Genomic DNA, 25,788 nt, shown 5'->3' on the forward strand with positions numbered 1-25,788 from the left:
ACGTACCTAGGTGAACAGCAGGGGTTAAGAACAAATTAAAATTAATCAAAAATTTTCATTTGCACTTTTTGACCTTAATGTTTGAAATTTTGACCAATATGGCCTCTTATGTTTTAAATAGTTATGTTAGGGATTTCAAATGAAATAAAATATGAATTAAATTAAATTAAATGCATGACAAATGTGTTGTAAAATCTTATCAAAATCCCTAAAAGTACTACATATCGGCAAGATACTATCATTCAGCCTAAAGAGCATCTTTTTGATAGATTAATTAGAATTGGTTAACAGTAAACGGATACTGTATAAAAAGAAAAATTAGTGAAAAGAGGAGAACCCTTATTTTAGCATATAACTTCATTTTAAACACTTTTTACATAAATTATTGCAGGACTTGTGGAAAGGTGGGTTCAATCAGTTATTGTTAGCAATCATGACAACATTAAAAGGAGGAGCTAATTACCAATACGAAGTACACGTATGGATTTTTGGAAGAACTTTGTGCTGTTGTTGTTTTTTCATTGTCTTTTCTTCATGCTAAATCAAATATTTTAATAATATAATTATATTTAGTTTCGTACACATTGATAACTCTACCAAATAATTCAAATAATTATACAACATATCTATTTGATTTCAAACATAAATTAATTATTAAGTAAATTTAAATTAAATATAGTTGTTTATATTTTAAACAAATATGTAATTATAAGTGAAAAAAATGATAAAAACTCTTTATCAACTAATTATTGTTATAATTAATTATGTTATGCCAAATTTGAGTCCAACTATGCAAAAGAGAAGAAACATATTAGAAATTAATTATATGAATAGATAAATAAAAAAGAAAAAGAAAAGTTTATCTTTTTCATGTATGTTAACATCTAAATTCCTATTATGTATAAGACAATTTCAGCCCAATTCATATCTAATGTCATTCTAAAATCCTCAACATCACTATTTGAAACTTTTGAAACTATAATGATTCAAATATTAAACATTGGAAACTAAAAATGTAAAGTCAAAATAGTTCGCTGATAGAAATTTTATTTTGACAATTAAAATCGGTGGAATTTTTGTCATGTTGTCATAAATTTACTCAAGCTAGAAACTTTGGAGACCAAGTTTTGATTGAAACATGAGGAACTAATTTGGCAAACATATTAAATTTTGGGGATCAGAACTGCATTTATCTCTTAATATAATTCAGGCATCCCCAAAAAAAAGTTTAATTTTAGGAAAATAACAACATAATTCATGATTGGTACGTCTGCTTCGTGTTTTGGTTTCCAAAGTTTTTTGACTTTTTGTCAGGTCAGTCAGCTGGCAAATGAATGGGGACAGACAACACAAGCCGGGTTAAAGTCGAAATTAATTACTTTACAAGGGATAAACGGGATTAAAGTCTGAGTAATTTGCTTTATTCGGTTCAACTTTCAAGATTGTAAACCATGATTACGTGTAGAAAGAATTTAAATAATGTTGTAGGCAATAATTACATATGGAAAGAGGATGTTAAAAACAAAATTAGTTGATTCATCGGGTTTGGTTTCTTTTTTTGGTCAAATTCAAATTTATGTTGTTAGTTTCTATTTGCACTTTCTATGCTATTGCCATAATAAGCATCATTTGTCTGTTTTGAGTATTGAATTTAACCCCCTTCCTCCCCAAACAATCCAGTTTCCACTTCAATTATCTGCCATTGGCATATTGGCTAAGATTTATTTCCCTTAATTTAAATTAGAGAATTCATTACATTTAGAATTACCTTCTTTGTGGTTTGAGTAAATTATTAAATGATCCCTGTAGTTTGATCAAATTACATTTACCTCGTTAGTAACTTCTGTCAAACTTCCTAATCAAAGCATTTATAGACTTCGATGCAAGATAAAAATGCAACACTGCAGTTTGAAGAAACCCCTTATTTTTCTACTTTTTCTTTTTCCTTTTCCACCTTTCTTTTTTCTTCTTCTTCAGTAATTTCTGAAAACGAGTGGACTCAAACGTGGAAACGCTGATATTATTATTATTTGGATATATTCTACTATTGGAAAATGCAATCGGCTTGTATAGAATGACTAGTGGTGAACTACTTGTCTCACTTGAAGATGATAGCAATAGGTAGAGCTTTTGGATTATTTTCATTGAACTTCCCCTAATTCAGCAATGCTCGAATTTCACCTGTGATGCTAAATTTGTCACTTGCTTGAACTTGCATGAGTTTGTGTGCTTTTATAAAAAAAAAAGGAGGGACAGTTAAAAGCTTCTGTCATATACGTAATCTTAGGCTTTGTTTGCAATTGTTGGCTTGTCTAGTTAGGTTTTGTTTGCTATTGTTGGCAAATGTTTGGGTGGTGATAGTTTGTTGAAGACGATGAGTTTCTGTCTGGCAAATGAACACTGCTTCGTTACTACGCCCCTCTCGTCGGGCATTTATGTAATTTCAGTCGTGACGGTTACAGCAGTCGGTGCACGGTGTACTACCCTTTCTGCGGGCTTATAACGTGTGTGTCCATTTCTACCCAATTGTTGTTGCCGTTTCCCATGTGATTTGGGTTTTTGTAGTTTGGGTCAAGGCCTTTGTCTTTAGATTTTCAAGTCGGGCTTTTAGCCCAATGTGACCAGTCTTGCTGTAATTCATCGGCTCAGTGTCCGAATGGTTTTGAACCTTGTGGTGCCTTCAACCGATGCTACGGGCTTTTCACTGGATTTGCACTTGAGGTTGAATTGGCCCCTTTTTTTTTTCTGGTAGGAAGGCTGAATTGACTATTACAACCGCTACTCTCGTCCTCTTTCATTCTCCTAGTTGGGATAATTGCAGAAACCTCCCCTAATATTTTTCATAATATCACTCAATGTCCCTTAGATTTTTAAAATCTCACTTACTTATCTTAGATTACATTTTTTGTAACATTTTAACCCCTTTGGAGGAAATGCAAGAAAGATAAAGCTTTTGTTCTAATACTACCCGTATGTTATCCTATTTATGAATCCTACAGCAACAATAAAAAAATAAAGTAAGGTTAAAAAGTAAAAAGATTAAAATATGAGCGGCTATAAATACAATAACGAGTAATTTTGTAGATAGACAACAACTATTACCTAATATAATGCATGATGTTTAAACAAAAGAAAAGGATATTCCTAGATATATATTTGGTCATTTGATACGAATTAGGTATTTTTGAGGGTGTTGTTAAAAAGGTTTACTATAGTGGCGTATATAAAAAAAACTTCTACGATAGATCGTTAAATATTTTTAGGAGTACTTTTAAAGGTATTTTTAAAGATGTATTTTATTTTGGAAATTTCTAGAATTAAAAATTTTTTGAAATATTTTTAAAAAATTAATTATCACTCACCGCCACCATCAGTTTCCCTCTCCTCGCATCCTTCTCCCTCCCCTTCCCTTTCCCGCAGCCCCCTCCAATGGTCATGATATAATAATATAGGTCCCAAAATTTCCAAAGAAACTGGCAGATACATAAGTTGAAAAAATGTAAGACAACATCACAAACCCAGGAAAAAGAAAAAGAAAAACCATCGATCATAAATAGCACAATATTCCCTACCTGACCGGATCATTGTAGATTGCATAATGCAATATGGAACAGTAGACGTTACTGCTTGGACTAACATTTTTGTTATACCCTGTTGACTATACTTGTCAACTACCAAACGAGCAGTCCAAATTAACGCATAAAAAGTAGAAAAGCATAGGCACAAGTTCACGAGTACTAGGTACTTATTCCACAATATAAGTGGCAAAACTCCATCTTAAGATATGATTATAGCAAAAGGGCAGAATGCAATCAGGATAAGTGTATGATATCCGTGTAAAAGAGACCTTGGCCAAATATAGTTTAAATTAGTTTAAATTTTTTTAAAATTTTAAAAAATATCTCAAAATATATTGTAGAAACTCTTCTACTCTTAAATATCCCAAAATATAATTTAAAAACTCTGTTACAGCAAAATTTTTCAAAAATACCCAAAAAACAGCTAATTCAAATGGAGCCACTAGTAGTTTAAATAATCAATAAGTTGTAATAGAAGAAACAAAGAAAATAAAAGAAAAAAACTTGCTTGAAACAATTGATTTGGAGAATAGTCAATGCTTGAGACAAGTTCAAAACTGATGCTTGCAGCAGTCCATTCAAGGCCTAAGGAAGTATAGGATCATTAAATAAAGATCAAGATCGACCATCTACTACTAGAGAAGAGATGCCCCGAAACAATCTAGAATAGTTTCCTTCAACATATTTTGTATGAGTGAATGTATACGGAAGTACGACTTAATTATAATTTTATCGCTTCATCTTTCTTCACTTTCTACTACCACCGTCCATCTATGGTAAATAGGAAAATCCTATTTTGAACAGCATATGGTCATATGTAAATTAAATGATAGTTCAGTAAATTAAATGGTATAATTTTAGAAATTATTATACTTTGTATCTATCCCTCAAATATGTCATGATTTTTGCAGGCAAACATCACTCTTATGGAACTGATATTTGTTTATTTATACGAGTGTCTCACTAGACCTTAATAGATAATTTGAGGGATTTAATCTTATTGCCACATCCAGCTGTTTGGATTAACTATTACCCATACCTATTAACTAATTTTTATTGAATTCTTCATCAAACTAAAGTAACTCCATTTAAAATAATTAAAAAATCTCACAGCTAATTCTTCTAAAATTGAAAATGTAGGATATCAAATTAAAAACGTTCGTTCAGAGTAAGAATATCAATTACAATCAATGGGTCAACAATTCTCATATTAAAAAAGTTACCTGCAACGTGTAATATAGACAAAACTACAAATTAGCTGACCATACATATAAATTTTAGTACAATGTCATAATAAAAAAAAAGTATACTCAAAGCAAATGTCTATGTACTGAATTAATTGGTCTTTTGTATTTTAATCAAAGCAAATGTAGATTTTAAAATTTCTGATTTTAGGCATATTTTATATAACTAATAAAAATATTACTATATCTAATAGTTAAAAACAAATTAAAATTAATCAAAAATTTTCATTTGCACTTTTTGATTTGGGTCTTCCAGTGCCTAACCTGTCTTACGAAATTCAAGGAAGCTTTTCAGCTCAAGGAGTATCTCCTGATATGGGTACGGTTGATTTCTTTTGGTTTTGTTCTTGATTTAGCAGTTAAGTTTATGGCTGATCCATTTTTATGATTGATGTTGCAAGGATAATTTGGGAGGAGTTCATTTTTTTCTTTTCCTTCTTTATCTTCTTTTTTTTTTTTTTCTTGCGTTCTTGCTTCTGTCTCTTCGTCGTAGTTTTGTAGGGTTTAAGGGCTAGTAGGCTTTCCTGGGGTCCCTGCGAATTTTGCTTCTTCCTTCCGTCTCTTGGAACACCCGTTTCTTCTTTCTTTATAATTTCTTTGGAATTTCTTGAACTAGCGATCATTTCTTTCCTCGAGAAATTTACAGAATATGAGACTTTTTGCTGTTTCTCTGGTGCTGTTGCTTACATTTGCTGCTTGGGACTTCTTCCCAAACAAAGGTATGTCTCAGAATTGAAGATCAAGTTCTTTCCTTAGATTGTTTACTTTTCCATCGTTCCTCTTAATTATCTAAAACTTGGGCTTAGTTCATCATGAACCATCAATTGGATAGGAAAAAATCATGTTATTCCAAATAGATCATGGTTTAGCTTGTTGTGACTAATTATTCTTTGTCATAATCATCTAGGATGATGGTCCCATGGCTCACCCTGTTCAACCTCACTCTTATATCAAGGTCTTGATTCTCCTCTTTCTTCTGATAGTCACTTGTGTGTATAGAGTTTGTTCAAGGCTTTTGCATCTATAGTTTCTTCTATATTTGCTTAGATTTCTTTTTTCCTCCATGACAGATGGACAACATTTATACAGGCAAGCTCCTGTTTCATTGAATTAGTGAATAATACCTTCATAAATGTCTTAGCAATTTGAATGTTGAAACTTGCCTCTGACTTGAATATACAATGTTTTGGCTATCACATCTCCTGGTATGGTGGATATGATGGCTGATTTTCAACTTGCAGTAACGGTAAGGCATAGCATTTGCATCGTTTGATTTCTCTTCTTGGCAGTGTGTGAACTTCTGCGACTGATTTTTCATCTGTTCATTTTGCAAGTGTATGAGAAGGTATCTCTCTCTCTCTCGCTCCCTGTCTTTCTCACTCTTTCACTCCTCTCTCTGCTGGACATTACTTGAAACCACCAAACGCTTGGTGGTTTCAAATTTTCTTGTTGTTCCCTCTTAGGAATCTGGAAATTTCAGTAGGATAACTTTTAGTTTAGTTTGGATACATTGGCAGGCTTTTGGAATAATAAATTTGATTTTGATGAGAAAAGTCAAAGATTACACAAATTAGAGTATACATTAAAAATCTGATGTCAATCAAGATTTGGCTTCTTGGTCTAGTTAATAGTGATGGACGTTATGGTAAATTGAAACTCAAAGTGGTGGCTAGATGCTCCTGGCCTTGCTTGTATGGACGTTATATGGTTCATTGCCCAGATTGAAATGTTAATTTTATCAGGCTGCTTAGTAAGACTAGAGCGAACTTTTCCTTTCTTCTCTGCTATATTTGGTTTTGAATTGTTCGTTATCAACATATACACTTAGAACTTCATGATATTCTTGATTAGTAAAAGATAATATTCAAATGCACCATATGTGTCTGTAATGACTTGCTGAAAAGAGCAGCAAGGTGAAAACACATTGGCAACATTTTCCAATGTATCAAAGCAGTCTCAACAAAAAATTTAATACAACATGGCACATAACCTTGAGCAGAAAACAAATATCAGTATGGATAAGTTCGCTGCAATTGTGACAGCAAAAAAGGAGTAAATAACTTAAAACAAATTGTACATGATTTAAAACTAATTTATACAACTTTTACCATCATTCACTAATTGTAATTTCATGATTTACTTTCCTCTTGAATGAATCCCAAATTTTCTACCTTATTCTTGTACCTTGAAAAAGTAGCTTCCTCTACTATTTGATTCATATCCCTACTCTTCCTTTTCCCTTTTTCATTGAATAAAAAAGCAGAGGCAAAAGCTGCATGACAGCTATGGGAAAAATAAGAAAAAAACGATGATACAAATTTCAAGCATTTCACCCATATAAATTTGATATTGAGACCATTAATCACATAAACAAAATTGTTTGGCCTGAAACCTATAATTGGCAATTGAAGAAGAACTTTTGGAGCAACATATTTTTTTCCTTTAGATTAAGAGGAGAGTATTATAGGATTCTGAAAGATAAATTTGGCATGCATCAGCATTTTGGGCCTATTTTTTTCCTAAACCATTAAAGAATGGAGGCTTGTGTAATTTTTAACTGCCTCTGCAACCATTGTCATTAGAGCTGGTAAAAAAGCCCAAAACCCAACAATCCGTTCATTAATTTTAAAAGATGGGTTGGATCAGTTGGATTATGAGTTTTGTTGGGTTGGGTAAGAACAATCCAACTTATTTATTGGATGGATTGGATTTTTTATTTGGGCGCCAATACCTAACTTGTTTAAAAATAATTCAAAACAATAAATATAAGATTCAATACACATATGTCAAACCACTTGCATTTGGGCATGTGTTAATAATTCATTGACCAATTTGTATTCAAAATTTTCATATATATATATATGTTTTTAATTAATTTTTGAAAATTTTATTTAAAAGAAAAAAGAACCTTGAAATAAAAACTAATACTTATTTTACTTTTACAACAATAGGTAAACTTGCGCAACACCTATAATAATAATTTATTATGCCTTTTAAGAGTATATTGTTTTCCTCCATTTTTTTCTTTTCTTTTTTTGGTTGTTGTTTTCCGATCGTTACTTGCTTCTGTTTGTTAATATTTCGCGTACCCAGAATAAAGTTTTAAATTTGTTCTAATTACATTCTTTTACTTCTCTCTAACTTGTTTTACTTTATTGTTAATAATTTCTCATCAATATTATAATGCAACAAATTATATATCTCTTAATTACATTTTCATGTATAATACAATCTAGCATTCAATAATTTAGTTGCATAGAATGTTACAACTTACAATAAAGCATATTTGAATAGTAAAAGTGTTAAATAAGTTGTGACAAAAACAAGTTTTAATCAATTAATAGTGTTAAAAAGTATAAAGTAAACAATTTTTTTTAGCTAATTTATTTAAGTGTACAATTTATTATCTAAAATTCGCAGTACAAGTAATATAAAATATTATTTTATTTTATGATGTGTTTCCAAGAAACTTAAGAAGTGAGTGTGTTAGAGACCAGTTAGTGTTGGAGACCAGTTAATATAAAATAGCTATCAATGTTGGAGACCAGTTAAAAACTGATGCTTGCAGCGGTCCATTCAAGGCCTAGGGAAGTATAGGATCGTTAAACAAAGATCGAGATCGACCATCTACTGCTAGAGATACCCCGGAGCAATCCAGAAAAGTTACTTTCAACATGTTTTGTACGAGTGAATGCATACGGAAGTACGACTTAATTATAATTTAAGCCACACATCTTAATTATAAATTTATAATCCAAGAGGAAGACAACCACTCCTTATCCAGCTTAATTTGCTTTGAAGCTTATATTCATCCGGCACCTCCCTTTCCGACCAGTCTCCGCCCAGCTTAAGTTGCTTAAAAGCTAGAATCCTCCAACCAATTCTCTATTCAGCTTAAGTTGGTTAGAGTCTAACATTTGTCCAGCACCTTCCTTGCCTTCCTTTCCTCTATTTCGTGAAAGCATACAAACACAATCTCCATGGAGCTAGCTCCCAATTAGATTTGTATGTGGAATCCAAAACGTGACTAAATTTGCAAAATTTGTTCCCTTGTGGTGAATATTTCCTCTCTCCTTTATGTTATTCCTTTCTTTCTTTCTTTCTTTCTTTCTTTTTTGGGTTAATAATGTGTTTTTTTCCCAGACACTTCGTCAATTATTGATATTGCTTACACGGTCCTCATTAAAGTGTCATGAAAGGCTGCTAATTAAGAAATAAATCCATAAAAGGAATTTTAGGGAATTGAACAATTTTTCTTTTGTTACATAACATTATCAATATTTTAATTTGTAAATCCTTTGTGAAACACAGATGCTACGATTTTTAGTTGTGAATACGCAATGGTTGGCGGTTTAGTCAATAAATTTTCTCCATTTAAGTGTCTCGAGCACTCTTAGAAAAGTTTGACAATTCTTTGTTCTCCGCGATTAATTTCTTTCTTCTTCTTCAAGGTCTGCCACTCCCAGATTCTCTGTCTCTCGATACACACTCGATCCTAGCTATTTTGGGCCAATCGGACTAAGTTTGAGCTGGCCCTAGCACATTGATAATCCTAACTGAGCTGTGCTTATATTGAAGCATCGGTGACCAGAAGGAACTTGGCTTGACCATGCTCAAAAAGCTAGTGGCATAAATTGACAATTTGCACACCTAACAAAAAAAAAATCACTAATCTCTTTTATTAAATTCAACTGGACGACTTGAAAATTAATAGCACCATAAATTTTCTCATTGTTATTAAACTTAGGCTCATCTCATTCGCCATTATAATTTACCTGCTGATTCCATAAGACATCACTCTATAGCCGATTAACTCCCTGTCTATACCTACACGGATATTGACTCACCAATCCTGACCTGTATACAGAATTTTTTTCTGAGGTAAAATTACTGTATTTCCAATGTCATATGATACTTTCTTTTGGGGGGCCGGGCCTGTATTTCACATGATGATTCTTAAGTCGGGCAATGGAAGTCAATTAATCTTAACATGCAGATAGCAGTTTCTTTGATAAAATCTCAACTTGTAATGACTGACTGTTAAAAACCTCTTAAAAGCAAATGATAGACAAGTTTCTTTATTTTCATCATAAACGAGAAAAAGAAAGAGCAACTTAACCATATTCATGAATGCAACCAAACAATCAAAAGCGGATAACATGCCAAAAATGCCACAGAAAACCTGCCCTAGAAATGATCATAGCGTTAGAAATCATGCGGCTGGGTGCGGATTCTACTTCATATTTTTTCTTATTGGGCGTTTTCTGCTTCTTCTTCTTTTGGTTCGGCGCTGGATTCTTGCTCCTTTGCTAGCGCAGCTCCTTCTTCTGAACCACTTTTCTTCAATGAAGTTGTCTTGGTGAGATGATTGTAGCAGCCCTTCTGCTTAAACAATTGAGAGAAGTGGGGCTTGCAATAGAGAATCCCATCTAGAGCAGCATAAGATGAGGGGTTAAGAAAGCAGCCTCCGTGAGCGCACCTGAAGCATGATTTGTGGTAAAATTCTCCTTCCACCGTCACCTGTAACAATTTTCTTCCTGTTCTAAGGTCATTCAGAATTTTAAATTCCATGATAATTATTATAAGGGTCGCAATTAATTGTTAATTTTTCCCATCAGCTTATATTTCAATTTTTAGGTGAACAGTTATAAAATTTCATTTTATACAAGTTGATTTAGATTTTTGCGAGGTGCATTACACAAATACTATATTTTTAGAGCTTACTACAAGACGTTGGCATGCATTTAAACCTGTTAGTGGGAATAAAACAATATTATTATTACGGAGCTTAAGGTTGTGCAATTAATTGCAGTTTGGAAGTAGCTAGCCTAATTAAGCAATTCACAATTCCTCAGTCTGTGAACATCTATCTATGTACCTTCTCCAAAGGATAAACTGTTTTCTTGCAGACGTTGCATTTCTCTTGGGTACCAGAGAACAAAGTTGATACTTTACTTGGAGCCCTGCTCTACAGATCACAAAATTAGGCATAAGATATGATTACAAAGATACCTAGCATGCACCATCGATTTCCACGGAGGAAAAAGTAATTAAACCAAACCAAAAACAAAAAGAAAGAAACGTAAGAAGGAAATGAAAAGCATGGCTAGGATTAGTTACCAGTCCATTTGGCTTCCCCGCTAACCATGCATGATAAAAACAACCAATTAGGAAAAGTAGAGAGATTAGAAAACTAAGTAAATGACAATTCCCCTGGAAATTAAAGTCCCAACCATTAGATGTAAAGAAGTAAGAATAAAAGACGAGAAAAGAAATATATAGAAAAGAACCCACAGGTTGCAAGTTTGTTAGCAAACCCTCCGTTCTCCCGAAGGAGCTGCTCGAAATGAGGCTTGCAATACAAGGATCCATCCAGTGGGGATTTAGAATAGTTGCTCATCTGCATATCAGATCATGATAGCTGGCTTGATCAATAAATCTAGTCAATTGATCTCATGCAAATGATGCAATATTAATTATTTGCAATACTTGATCATTATACGAGATCTTTCAAATCCCTGATAAATAAATTGAAAGCCAAAATGTTACCGTGAGTCGTCCATTGCAATGGGTGCATCTAAAGCAAGTATTATGATAAGGAACTCCATCAGCTGACATCATCTCCGCAAAATGAACAGTCTTATCACAGGCCTTACATTTCTGCTGCGTGCCGCTGAAAGACGACATTTTGTTTACCTGTTAATTCGGCACTCAGCAACATATGAGGAGCCTGGGGCTCTTGGTGTAAAAGAAAATGATCTGCTGGAAAGATGATGATGATGATGATGAAGAGAAGAAAAGAAGAGGAACGACCTCTTTATTGTATATTCTTGAATATGTGAAAGGAAATTAAAAAACGAGAAAATTGGAAAATGTGTTTAAGTTAATGGACAAAATGGAAGTTGACATGTTCAGAATCGGCGGTGAAAGTTATCGCGACCCTTAAAATGAGGAATGAGGGGCACTGGACCAGCGAAGGAAGTGCCAATTTTCATTGCTCTCGGAACAGCTGGAAATGTTGTGTCCTAATATATAATGGAAAAAAAAATCTAACTGAATGTTAGGATCCTTTTCTTTTGGACTGCGAGTTTCGTGTAAAAATTACGAGAATATTCTTTAATATATTTTTTTAACCACCTCTTTAATTATCTCAGATAATATATATCACTGAATTAAAATTTAGATAGTTTTACTTTGATTTAGCAGGGTCTTGCTTCAAAATTACAAAAAAAAAAAAAACCCTTATTCAAATATAAACATTATTGAAAAGCAGACAAAATAACTCATTCAAAATTGACAAAAGCCGTAATGGTCTAAACTAAGTCAAAATGTAGACATTACAACAATAAATTTGCCCATTTATCACGCTAGAAGATCTGAGTTGATAGGAGGGGAAAGAAAGAGCAGAATTTTGTGTACAAATTGAATATTCTCAGATGATTATTTGAGTACAGAAGAAAGCTGTTATTTGTACAAGATATCTGCTCTACATTTCTTTCCTTCATGCTGCGCGAGAATAGCCTGATCATCAACTAGCGAACTGCCATAACCGATATCACGCCAACTGCCAATACTACCGGTCCCACTAATACCAACCAGCCTTCAAACAGCACTATTACGGGTCCCACTAATACTCTAGTACTCCGGCCAGGATACGGGGTGAACCGTGTTTTCTTTTTCTTTTTCAAGGATGGATTATTGTTTTTTACAACCTTAACTAACTTAAATTAAATATCTTACAAAAATAACAAAAAAATCACCATAAAATAAACACGAGAGTAAATGAGAAAAATAGTTATCAAACTATTTAAAATGGTATGATCTAGTCACCAAAAAAAAAAAAATTTTTTTTTTTTTGGATGAAAAGGTTGCTCAACTCTTTACAATGAGCATTTTGGGTCATATCATCTGATTTAGCCGGCAAATCAACCCGAAAGAAGCACCTTTGACCTAGTAGTGTAGGTTTTAGGGGCAAAAATGACCTAAATTGTAAGTCATTTTCGGTTGATTTAATAAAGTATGGCCCAAAAGTCGCGTTTTAAAGAGTTGAGTAATCTTTTGACTTTAAAAAAAATTTGGTGATTAGAGGGCACTATTTTTAGATAATTTAGTGATCATTCTCGTCATTCACTCAAAAAAGGGTTATAGTGAAAAATTCATCTCAAGTAAATAGAATAACAAATTTTTGTGCTCATGAAAACATGCATAGGGCACAGGGAAGATTGCGAAACATTTGTCAATGCATGCCGAGTTTCAAGAGGATGAGAAAAAGGGATTTTCCGTTATCTGTTTGTGTCCCTATTGCAAACAAAAATGTTATGTAAGAAGGAGGAGTATTTTTATCACAAATTAAATGGCCTGTGAAAGAAGTCTTCACCTTGATTTTCTTCATGGCATGTTTATTATGACAACTAAAAATATACGGGAAGCAAATGTGACGGGAGCTGAGAAGAAGACAAACTGACAAAGGCACGCACATATTAGCTAGCGCTTAGCAGTACAGGTTGCGAGAAAAAGTGGGGCCCATGGCAAAGTAGTGGAAAATAGAAAGGCAGATACATGCGCTGGCCCCTGTAATATTGGCATCGTGCCAGTCGAAGGAATAAGACGTACATGGCCTTAAACAACAAGGCCTCCGGAAATAGGCCAGAAAGTTAAAATGGAAAGACGAGCATGCATTAGTAAAAGCATTTAAATTTAGCAATTAATTTCAATCGCATAAAAAAAAAAAGAAGAAGGAAAAGATGGTGTTTCAAAATTCCACTAAAAATTAAATTGAATACCTTTAAGCCACAAAAAATAGATAAATGCAATAAATACTTGGCATCTAATGGCCCCTCGCCCCCCAACAAAATTAAGGAAATAATTATTACATCAATTTTGAGGATAATGTCATAAAAAATTATCAATTTTAATCATGTCACTTTGTAACTATATCTTCATTTATATTTGCTAATTTATGTTATCCTAGCTAGTATAAAACTTACAATCCTTACATGTAAATACTCAAAAGAGCAATGTAATTAAACTAATTATCTATTTTGATTGTAATTTATAATTATCTGTAGGTTATAAATAATGGAGAAACCGACATTCTTCAAGTAACAAGTGAAGCACCTTTGAGCATTTTACAGCGACTCTCTAAATCAATAAAATGAGAATATTGTGGCAGACATTGATTTAATCATGTTAATTTCAAGTTATATATTCATTCATGTTGGTCAATTTACAGTACCTTATAAGGATTATATAACGTTGCGGTGTAATTGTCAAGAAGTGTAGAGCAAGGCTTTGTTTGGAAGACAAGTTTTTTACCAAGTTTGTCTACTACAGGTTTTTTAAAAACTTTAACTACAGTAATCTTAAAAAATTTTTCAAAGTTTTTGAACTATACACTTCAAAATATTAAAAAAAAAATAAGGGTTGTGGAGCAAAAATTCAACTAAAAAAAGAAATAAGGGTTGTGGAGCAAAAATTCAACTAAAAAAAGAAACTGCCACTTGTCAAAAGAAGTAACCATACACATGGTAAAAACTAAAAAGAGAAGTTGCTACAGTAACCTTTCTTTCTTTTTATATACAAGGTAGACTTGAGGGATACGGGAGAGATTCACAGTAAACATTCACCCACACATTTTTCTCCTGAGAAGCATCCAGACGGAGGAAATATAGAACCAGCAAGTGCAGAATAAGTGGAGAAGTACCTAAGCTATGGTGATTGTCGCTTCCTTTTAATTAGTTATTTCTGGATTTTTACTTTGTATTGTAGTAGATTTTTCGCTTTTCGCTTCATTCGAAGTGTTGAATTTAGCTGCAGTTGTTTTGTTGAAGAAAAATTTTTCAGAAACGATGAAGATATGTGAGATGATCAGTTTGAACAAATATTTCAACTTAAAACTTGGAAACAAAAGTTCTATCGCTGCTTAGAACTCAGTGTTTTTTTTTTTTGGTGATAGTTGTGATGACAAAACATGCAGCTTCGGATTATTTTTCCTTTTCTTTTGCTGTTATTTTGATTTTATTTTTTTAATTTGTAACCTGTCGTTCTCATACGTTTCTTTTTTAGGTTTAAATATGCCAAAAAAAGAACAAGAACCCCGAGCTCCGCCACCCGGAATTCAGTGGTGGTGTTACCATTCCCAGTGTGAATGCTCATTTGCGACTCGTGATGCACTGTTGAAGCACAATAATTCTGTTCATGCTCACTTGAAGTTCACTTGCGATATATGTGATAACAAGTTTAAAAGTAAAGGGGATCTTGTTGCCCATCAACGTTGGGCAAAGGAGAACTAAATCTCTTACATTTTTTTTATTTTATAAATAGTTATGAATCTAGTCGTTATTTTTTTAGTTTTTTTCGTTTCTAAGGAGCCTGCTTCAGTTTTTGCCCAGCTTAGTTTGAAAGAAGGGCTCACTGTCTTCCGTGATCCGGTATACATTTTTTCTGTAGAGGCTGTGGTTATTATAAACATTCAATTTTGGCTTAACTCCTGAACATGGATGCCAACGGACAGGAATTTTCATCTGATGTGGGCAGCAGTACTGTGAAGAGAATAGCCGATGTTTTGAAGCTTAGAATTTATCAATATCCTCAGGTTTATAAAGCTGTCTTTGTTGCGTATGACTCCAGTAGCAAATATTAATTATCTAAAACTTGGGCTTAGTTCATCATGAACCATCAATATTGGATAGGAAAAAATCATGTTATTCCAAATAAATCATGGTTCAGCTTGTTGTGACTAATTATTCTTTGTCATAATCAACTAGGATGCTGGTCCCATGGCTCACCCTGTTCGACCTCACTCTTATATCAAGGTCTTATGATTCTCCTCTTTCTTCTGATAGTCACTTGCACGTATAGAGTTTGTTCAAGGCTTTTGCTTCTATAGTTTCTTCTATATTTGCTCAGATTTCTTTTTTCCTCCATGACAGATGGACAACTTTTATACAGGCAAGCTCATGTTTCATTGAATTAGTGAATAATAGTAATAGTTTCATATATGTCTTGGCAATTTGAATGTTGAAACTTGCCTCTGACCTGAATATACAATGTTTTGGCTAACACATCTCCTGGTATGGTGGATATGATGGCTGATTTTCAACTTGCAGTAATGGTAAGGCATAGCATTTGCATCGTTTGATTTCTCTTCTTGGCAGTGTGTGAACTTCTGCGACTGATTTTTCATCTGTTCATTTTGCAGGTGTATGAGAAGGTATATATATCTCTCTCCCTCTGTCTCTCGCTCCCTGTCTTTCTCACTCTTTCGCTCCTCTCTCTGCTGGACATTACTTGTCTTGGCTTTAGTTCATTTTGCAATCCTTTCATGGAAATGACCGTGCTTGATTTTCTTGAAGCACACTATTAAATAGGCCACTTTCATGAACTGTGAATTACCGTTCATCCCTTTCTATGAACCAAATTGAATACTGCCATATAAAATCATAATTATTCCAGTAGTAGAGATGTGTGCTGTTTATACCAGAAACATATTTTGTGAAGAGTAATACGTAAGCCTACCTTGCATAAAGAACTTGTGTAAGGAAGAGTGGAAGATGAAGCATTTGTATAAGATTGGTTGAGTGATTGCTTTTATTTTATGAGATTAATGTGAGTATAGGGATGTAAAAACTCACTTTTCAGCTCATTGCTGAATTAATGTCATCTCGATTCAGGAATGCCACTGTCATACTTATGCTCTTGGCTGCATTTAATTTATGAATGTAGGGCTGGAGAGCACTGCCTATTACCTAGACATAACTAATTTTAGCGTTTTATGCATTTCAAGATTGTTGAAATAAAAGGTATTCATGATGTACAGTTTTTGTTCCCATTGAGCAGAAAGAAGAAGAATTTGTTTTCAATGATATATCTGAGCGGCCAATTCCATCCTTATTACGAGGTTTTAGCGCTCCTGTGTGGCTTCACACTGATCTATCTGATAGTGATCTATTCTTCCTCCTTGCTCATGATTCTGATGAGTTCAACCAGTATGTAGACATGAAACTCATGAGCATTTACCGCAATCCAGTCTATTAGCCAATTAAGCAAAGAATTAGGAAACATCTCTAAACGATATTATGTTTATGTACATTAGTTGGGAAGCTGGGCAGATCTTGGCTAGGAAGCTTATGCTTAGCCTGGTGGGTGATTTCCTGGAAAACAAGCCCTTGGTTCTAAACCCACAATTTGTACAAGGACTCAGAAGCATACTCTGTGATTCAAGCCTGGACAAGGTATGGTGTTTGTGTGCATCACAAAATTCCTTTCATTTGTAGGAATAATAACTATGACTGGATTTGATTGTTTAACTTTTAATGCCCATAACACTCAGGAGTTTATCTCAAAGGCAATAACTCTGCCTGGGGAAGGAGAGATTATGGACATGATGGAAGTTGCTGACCCGGATGCTGTTCATGCTGTCCGAAATTTCATCAGAATGGAGCTTGCTTCTGCATTGAAAGAAGAGTTCCTCAACACAGTATGGATTCCCAAGCTAGTTGAAAAGTATTAAGTCTTTTTTCCATTGTGGTTTTTGATTCATTTCTCGTTTGGCTTGGGTGCTTTTTTAGGTGAACCACAACCACAGCTCAGAACTATATGAGTTTAATCATCCCAGAATGGGTAGGCATGCCCTCAAAAATATTGCCCTTGGTATGTTAGTTAACCTTTTATTTCTTTTAGTTTCCTATGTTTTGTCTGAATTGTATTGTTTCTAGAACGTTGTTCAGCTAATCTCATTTATTTCTTTCCTGACAGCATATCTTGGGTCTCTCGAAGATCCAGAAGTTTCTGAGCTTGCACTGAATGAATATAGGCTTGCTACCAATATTACAGAGCAGTTTGCAGCTTTTGTTGCCATTGAACAGAAGCCAGGTGAAATTCGAGATCAAGTTTTGCCTGGTTTCTACAAAAAAGGGCAGCATGACTTTTTGGTATGCCTCCACGGTTTCTTCTTGAATAGGTTTTCTGATTTCTGTAGGAATTTCTTCATGTCTCCAACTAAGAATCTTGTTGGTTTCAAATTTTGAATTATGCTGTCTATACTTTGTATATTATTGTGGTTTGGAAATAGTAAGTATGAACACTAATTTGGATGAATTATTAAAAGAAGAAATAGCAATGTGTTAATCACTTTAGCCCTTGATCTTTTGGGGCAGTCACACTTTACCACACTTAACCGTAAAAATATAAATTTACGGCCCATGACGATTGGTCAACCATGGAAATCTGGTGCTACGACAACATTACCTTTTTGTTGCTGAAATTATTTGTAGTTTACTTATACCAAAAGTGAAACTTGATTTACTCCATATTTTCCTTCCATGAGTTTAAAAGTAAGGCATATCATCCCTTTTTAACAATTTTGGTTCAGTGTTTAATCATTGATTAATTTGACAAACAAAAAAATGACAATAATGTTATTCTGACAGTTTATATAAACTAAAATAATAAAAATCTGTTGTCTAAAACAACAAGCTTACTATTGCTTTACGTTTTCGAAATTTTGCTATATCTATCTATTGTTAGTGCTGTGTTATTTATCCCTGTTGTTTGACTTGAAGTCTAATAAATTGAACAAACTATACATGAAAATGAACATTGATTTTATAGGATAAATTTCAAGGATAATAAACTAAATGTAAACTTTTTTGGCTTTTATCAATTTGATATTTTTGTATAGTATGTACTATAGAGAAAAATGTTATCTTCTAGCAATAAAATGGAAAATGTTATAAATAAAAGGGCAATAAGGAGTTAAGATTTCTGACTTTGACTAACCCAATGTTCGGGGGGCCAAAGTGTACTTAACCAAATAAGAATTTAGTTAACGAGTAATAACCTGGTATCCTAGTCAACTGGAGAATTGATATTGCACAGCTGACTCTTAACTCTGAGGAAAGGTTTTGATAGGCGAAACTTGGCATTGTCCAAAATTGATCTTGTATCTTTGTTGTTTAATAACTCGACAATTGCTAAGTGATTAATTAAGTTTGAGTATTACTACTCTCTAAGAAGAATAGAATAGGCAGATAAAAAACTTTTCAGGTTCTTTTAGAGTTTTTTGTTATCTATTTTTCTCCAGGTTGTAAACAAGTGGTTTGCACTTCAAGCCGCATCAGATATTCCTGGGAATGCTGCAAATGTCAATAAGCTTCTAGAACATCCTGCCTTTGACCTGCGCAATTCAAACAAGGTTCGTTACACTTTATGTCTAATTTCACTTGGTAGATTTCCATCATTTTAGTGCTCAGTCTTGATATGTTCTGCAGGTATATATTGATTAATTGGAGGATTCCGTGTCAACTTCCATGCAAAAGATGGATCAGGCTACAAATTCTTGGGAGAAATTGAGTGCCTATTTGACCGGGCCCAGAGATGCAATTTTCACCACGGCGGACCGGTCAACTAAAGGGCGATACAGGAACATCACGCATTCACATGCGCCGTCTCTTAAAAGTTAAAGCCTAGGACGAAGGCAGATAATTGATTAATGGAGTTTTCTGATGCTGTTGACCGTTGTTGACTTTTGTGTTTGCTTGTCAATATGCCTTTTTCTGCAACCCCGATCCACACACACACACACACACACACCACCACCACCACCACCACCACCAACGACAACAACTTCTTTTTCCCGGTTAGGTTAGGAGTCATTGCGGTTGCAGCCGGTTTCCTAGATTATGCTTCTCTTGCATACAAATGTTATGCAAAACTAGAAACCATGCCAACTGGCAAGTGCAACTTTTCAACAAAAAAAAAAAAAAAAAAAAATGATATGTAATCGCACGTTGCTATGTTTCTAGACAAAGCAATGAAATGAAATGGTATTGGACGTTACGTCCAAAAACAACATAGCCTTTCAAACTTGGAACGTCATTAGCTACATCCAACATCTCATGTATGTATATACTGGTCTTTACAGTTAATTAAGAACATACTACACAAGCATCCCAAAGCAACTAATTAAATATTTAAAACACACCTGTAATGTTTCACCAATGCAAGGCACAAAAGGGCTAAGCCTCTTTTAATTTTTTGACTAGACCTCCTTTGGTGTTACGGAGTACATAACATGTCGATGCACTTTCGTGTGTATCTTTCCTTGCTGCCAACTTTCGGAGCTTTAATTTGGATTTTTCTTTATTCTCATACATTTTTGCTTCTTCTTCCTTTTTCTTTTAAAATAGCCTGGATAACCTGGAGGACAGGGATGCGGTTTTTGAACTTATACATACATGAATTAGGAATCATTCATGGAGATCTGAAGTCCCTAACTGTTATGATAATCAAGGATAGATCTTTATGTGTAAAGCTCACAGGCATGGGTGTTAGCAAATGTCTCACCGGGGTTATAGCTTCCTTGGGTCGGCATGCTACAGAATTAGTCATTCCTTAACTATTATGATATAAATTTGCATGCATCCATACCATCCACCAATTACATTAACCGCTAATCTTCTTATTCAGAACTATTTGTGGATTGAGGCTCTGTTGAACTACATGTTATGTTGGTTCTTGAGGGTTTTCTTTTGTGCAAGTGATTCAGAACTAGTCTGTCACTGTGAACCAATATGGCTATTCTGAAATTTTAGGGTTATTATTACTTTACCTCCTTAAACTATATCACCACTATCAGTTTATCCCCTAATTAACGTTATCTTTTAGTCACTTTACCCTCATAAGTAATTCAACTCAACATGTTAAAAAATTTTGGACAAAAATACCTTTTTATTTTATAGCATTATTATATTCTTATTATCACTTTATTCGTTTAGATTATAGTGATACAATAACTTTAGTTCCTAACATTATTTTCTAGATATTTTACCTCATTGTTAATCTAATAAGTATGGTAAAAATTTTTTAAATATATTTATCCTTTTTATATATATAATTAAAAATAAAAAGTTGAAATGGTTATGCTTCCTTTTTTCACTTTAAGAGATCGAAAAAATAAAAATAAAAGAGGTTTCTCAAATTTCTCTTTTTCACATTTATTAATACTAGAAAAATAAAAAAAAAAGATAGGAAAGAAGGAGACAAAAAATTAGATTTTGCAAAAAAAAAAAAAAGAAAATAAAGAAAAGTCTAATATTATCGTATTACTTTAAGGTTGTCGAGATTAGGATTGGAATTTGGTGGTAAACAAAAAAGTGAAATAATTTTAAAATAATAAAAGTATTTAATTCTTTTTTATTTGTAATTTTTTTTAAAAAAATTGAGCTCTCTCTCTCCCTCTCCCCCTCCCCCTCTCCATCTTTCTATTTTTTTTTTCAATATTAATAAAATTATCAAGAAGAAAGAAATTAACACTTTGACTTTTTTTAATACTAAAAAGGAGAAGAATCACTCTAAATTTTTTATTATTTTTATTATGCAAAGAGGAGGGTATTTTCTTCTAAAATTTTTTAACTTACTAAGTTGATTTAATGGTGTGATAAATTGTCTAAAAAATAACTCTAGATAATAAATTGATAATGAGACTATATTTTATGGGGGGTAAAGTGATAATAATTTTAAGGGTTAAACATGTCTTTTCACTTTAATTAACAAACTCCGTTAAGTTTGACCATTAGTTTTTTGAGGGTAAAGTGACTAAAAGATAACGTTCAGGGAAAATTGATAGTAGCACAAAACGTTAAGGGGGTAAAGTGATAATAATCCGAAATTTTATTGCTTCAAGTATATCATCTATGCATTTACTGATGTCATCAATATATTGTTACAGGTTGTGGAAGCTCCAGATGCAAGCACCTGAACAACTTCTTCATGTTTGACATCCAAGAATATAGTTGATTAAGGTTGTGTTCTATTTTTCTGCATCACTGGTGGTAGACATCATCTATTTGGAGATCGGCTTGAACATGATGTGAACATCACATACAACCAAGTTGACCTATTCTTGGGCGAGAATATTCCCGAAGCAATGGATTTATATTCCCATGTTAAATCCTAAAGCAGAAATGAGGCAAGGGACATTACTGGGTCTTGCCTAATTAATCTTCTTGAACTTTAAAGCTTACACTTCTTGACATAACTTGGCTACTCAACATTCTCCAATTTGTATGGATTATCTTTGCTCTTGGGTTATGAACTATTATTTGAGAATACTATATTCTTCCCCCACTTTTCTTGTGTTTTAAGCCAATGTTGCTGCCATATATGCTGCCAGATCTACTTTTGCAGCATAGAATATTGCAACTTTTGATTGGTCCTATACTTCAAGCTCGATCATTGGTTTTTTAGTATACATATTTATTTCTGGTTTGATTGTATGTTCATCTTCTAGCATGAGCTGATATTTATCAGTTATATATAGCAGAGTGTTAATCACAAATCCTGTACAAACAAAATGACAAAAAATCTTCCAATTACGTCTAGGCTGAAGTGTGACATCGAATTACTTGGCCGCACCGGACTCATCATCCTACTACATCATCACGGACATGTCATCACAGACATGTTTCACAATGTGATTCTTGGGAAAACAGCTGAATAAGTCCCAATATGGAGAATTAGGTGAGCAAACTTCCCCTCGCCGACTTATCTACAAACTTTTGAAGTACATAATAACTTCACATACCATCAAAAACAGGATCAGAATCTGACCATTGAAGAAATAAATCAAAATATGGAAAGTGATACCTTCTATGTACACTTGAAATCCTTCTTCTATCTTATATATGGAAGATAAACTAGCTTGCCCAAATACTCTGTGGTAGCCTGTACTTTTGCTCCCAAAGAGACAATAGCATTACCCAGCCCTTCAATGGCCACTGGAGTTTCAAGCTCAACACCAGTAGAATCATCAGTATCAGAAAATGTGGTGGATATACTAGCCAAAGAACACAACCAGAATGACCCCAGACCAACAACAAAAAGAAGCTTAGTCACAGAACTAGAGAATGAAGCAAAAAAGACTGAAGGCAGCATCCTCACAAGATCCTTAGGAACAGTATCGTCCTTGTTTATCTAATGCACAGCCCACTTTTGGGATATTGCTTGCCCAAGTACTTGCAAATTCATATACTTCTATCAAGTAATCAGAAGTACTCCATCAGTGTCTCATCCAATTTCAAAATCCCTTATATCTCATCCAATTTCAAAAGCTATCAATTTTGCTTGACCATGAACCTTACGTTTTGATGAAACCACACAAACTGAGCTCCAATCCAAATGAGCTTACGCACAGTGTGAGCCAAAAAACTAGTCTCGATCTAATATTGACCTATACAGAATGTATTAACACTGAAGCTTTTGCATGTACTTGGATGGATCTAGCATCTCCTCCAACCATAACTCAAAAGCTAGGAACAGCCACTTGGCAACAAGATTCTGACATGGTAAATCTCAAAAAGTTAAGATTTTGGCTTCAAAATTGTTTCACCAAGCTCGTCCTGCTCTAAACAGCTGATCCTCCCGAGCTACACTTGATGACCTCCCCTTTTTCCTTCCTATAGACTTGATTAGAACTTCGACCATTTCCCGATCATTCTTTTCCAAGTCTTGTGTGTATATCGACCACTTAACACTCAGATTCCGTTAAAAGGGACAGCCAAGTTGAGAAAAACAAATGGTCACAGAAAAAAAGGGTGATGTGAGTAAGTCCTCTAGCTCTAAAGAATCGAGATTGCTTTCAGGGTATATAAGCACCCTTTCCTTTTTACTGACTTTATATGTTGTCTTTACACAATGAATGATCTACACCCGTTGTAAAACAGATGGCTCACAATTCACAAAGCAGAAGTTCCACAACGACTCATTAAACAGTGAATGTTTCTATAAGCTACCTTTGTGGATAATAATTTACCAAGAAGGGCAGCATCAATAAGAATCCAAGATTTAGCTCTTTTTTTTTTCCCAAGTTATGCTTGATCCTTCAAATAATTATGCAGAAAGGATGAACCTCCGGGTAACATGCATGCATTACAGGTTAAAAATTTATTCTTCCATCCAGAATCTTTGTTCCAACTGATTTCCCGGTCCTTGTTGACTGATTTCTCATATCCAGATATATATCTGGACTAGCTTACGGAACAGTATCTAAATAAACCCCACAAGTGCAATTTAGGCTGTCTTTAAATATGTTGAAGCGGTCTTAAATAGAAATTCGATATGGCAATATAATACAAACTGAACGTCTAAGCCTTCTTGATGTCCCTGGCACTAATTAAATTGTCGCTGTGATCTGAGCCATCTCTATGAGCGTAGAAATGCTATGGGAAACCCATTCATAATCAATAGACGAGCGTCTGATTAGTGAGTCATTGAGAAAAATGGGGACAAACCTGCGATAACTACAAACGAAACTCTAGGATAAGAGTCCCTTTTAGGACTCAAAACCCAAGAAGACCGGAAAAATCTTTAAACAAATCATGCTTGCAAGTGAACTACCACTCTGTCCCAACACAGGACCAAACTAATATCTAGCAAAGCAAAAACATGAACGCCATTTTCATATAAATTTAGAAAAACCAAATTGATCAGACGATTTATGACAATTGCCAAACTACAATAATACGATCATTTAGTGCGAATGACTTATTCCTAACTACATAATAGTGATTAGTTATTAATATGCAATTAAACCAGCATGCGATCGAGTACTTCAGGAAGAGGGAGCAACCCAAACAGGTGGGCCCATCAAACTGAAAGACCGAATATCATCAAAGCGTTCAATTTTGCCGTCTTCAACATCGTAGATGCCCATATCCTTGCCACCTCCTGGTTCAACATCATAGTAACTGTCTATGCAATCGTCGGTGAAATAAATACAGTTAGGCTTGATTATACCAGGAAAGCCAGCGGATTCAACCGAAAAAGCTGCATTATACCCAACGAAGATGGAACTGTTCCCCAAACTGGTAACTTCTTTCCAGCGGCAATTGATTAGATCCAGTCGGAAGACTCGAAAATTGGAAGCCCCATAATTCAGATCTTCATCTACAAAAGCACCGTCCCGCGCAACTATCAGCAACTCACCAGCCAATTCCACTAGATAGGAGACTCTATAGAGAAGTAATTCTATATCTATGCTAAAAAGGAGCTGTGCCTCCATAGAACCAGGCCCAGAAACATCACATACAATGATACGGCCACTATAAGTAATAGCATAGAATTTCCCATTGTAATAGTTGACATCGGAGAAGGCTCCCCAGGGACGCTGCATCTCTACTCTTGTCCAGCACTTGTCCCCCGGTCTCCAAAACCCCAGAGCACCACCTCCGTGACAGACCACCATGAGAACAAAGCCGGAGAACCCGTCCGAAGCCGAAGGTGGTACCGACAAAGCTGCTCTTTTCACGTAAACGAAACAGCTAGGTATATTCAGATTATCATACATAGGGAAGGTGGATTGATGAGGGAGCTCAATTTGAACACCCGACAGAGGGTGCAACATATTCATCTCTCCTCCACTCCCGACGGTGATCAGCCATCCTCGTGACTCCATGCATTTTTTGTTCTTGGTTTCGGGGAGTGACAATTTATTCCAAACCTTACCCCTGGATAGACTGTAAAATTCCCTATCGTCGCTGTCTTTTTTCTCTGCTAGCATGAGCAGAGGAACGGTAGGCCATAAGTTAACAAAATTTTGCTTCGGTGCAGCCATACGCCACGAGGTGCAAACGCCACGGAAGGCTACAAAATCTTCTATCAGACTTAGATGCCTGCTTATCACAGCCAACAGATCAGGTAAAAGCTGCGACCAATCTCCCATGATTTATTCTATAATATACGCCCGCTGAAACAAAACCAAAAAAAAAAAAAATTAATAATAACAGATGTGTTGAAGACTCAATAACAGATCTAACAAAATTGTTCAAGAGTCAAAAGGTTTGTGTTCGGAAAATTTAAGGAGTCAGGTGCGGCCGTGAGACCTATTAGGTTTCAGGTGCAGGAGTCAGGTTGGGCTCGCAGTTGAATAACTTTGTCGGACACTCGTTTTAGATTTGTGAAATTGACTT

At 34.4% G+C, this 25,788-nt stretch overlaps 3 protein-coding genes and 2 long non-coding RNA genes across 5 annotated transcripts; 3 read left to right on the top strand and 2 right to left on the bottom strand.

Moving 5' to 3' along the window:
• The first annotated feature begins 4,968 nt into the window (after positions 1 to 4,968).
• LOC140013184 (uncharacterized) lies at positions 4,969 to 5,911 on the top strand. Its single transcript, XR_011820248.1, has 4 exons — positions 4,969 to 5,141; positions 5,469 to 5,541; positions 5,730 to 5,777; positions 5,893 to 5,911. It is a non-coding gene; the product is annotated as an uncharacterized lncRNA (long non-coding RNA).
• A 3,976-nt stretch (positions 5,912 to 9,887) lies between these two features.
• Positions 9,888 to 11,695, bottom strand: LOC113705226 (LIM domain-containing protein WLIM2b-like). The gene is made up of 5 exons (XM_027227011.2): positions 11,372 to 11,695; positions 11,117 to 11,222; positions 10,943 to 10,962; positions 10,701 to 10,790; positions 9,888 to 10,342 (listed from the first exon to the last, which is right to left on the bottom strand). Exons 1-5 carry the CDS (start codon positions 11,507 to 11,509, stop codon positions 10,073 to 10,075), a joined length of 624 nt encoding a protein of 207 aa, XP_027082812.1. The 5' UTR covers positions 11,510 to 11,695; the 3' UTR covers positions 9,888 to 10,072.
• A 2,715-nt stretch (positions 11,696 to 14,410) lies between these two features.
• Positions 14,411 to 16,055, top strand: LOC113705227 (uncharacterized). Its single transcript, XR_011820378.1, has 4 exons — positions 14,411 to 14,535; positions 14,888 to 15,252; positions 15,336 to 15,416; positions 15,589 to 16,055. It is a non-coding gene; the product is annotated as an uncharacterized lncRNA (long non-coding RNA).
• Positions 16,056 to 16,477: 422 nt separating this feature from the next.
• LOC113706236 (puromycin-sensitive aminopeptidase-like) lies at positions 16,478 to 19,593 on the top strand. The gene is made up of 8 exons (XM_072062942.1): positions 16,478 to 16,504; positions 16,661 to 16,809; positions 16,917 to 17,055; positions 17,154 to 17,300; positions 17,392 to 17,473; positions 17,579 to 17,754; positions 18,906 to 19,016; positions 19,093 to 19,593. The coding sequence occupies exons 1-8, from the start codon at positions 16,478 to 16,480 to the stop codon at positions 19,105 to 19,107; spliced, it is 846 nt and encodes a 281-aa protein (XP_071919043.1). The 3' UTR covers positions 19,108 to 19,593.
• A 4,657-nt stretch (positions 19,594 to 24,250) lies between these two features.
• On the bottom strand, positions 24,251 to 25,788 carry LOC113705215 (F-box protein SKIP23-like). Its single transcript, XM_027226998.2, has 2 exons — positions 25,702 to 25,788; positions 24,251 to 25,565 (listed from the first exon to the last, which is right to left on the bottom strand). The coding sequence occupies exon 2, from the start codon at positions 25,539 to 25,541 to the stop codon at positions 24,432 to 24,434; it is 1,110 nt and encodes a 369-aa protein (XP_027082799.1). The 5' UTR covers positions 25,542 to 25,565; positions 25,702 to 25,788; the 3' UTR covers positions 24,251 to 24,431.

This window comes from Coffea arabica, chromosome 8c, assembly GCF_036785885.1.
Source record: "Coffea arabica cultivar ET-39 chromosome 8c, Coffea Arabica ET-39 HiFi, whole genome shotgun sequence".
NCBI lineage: Eukaryota > Viridiplantae > Streptophyta > Magnoliopsida > Gentianales > Rubiaceae > Coffea > Coffea arabica.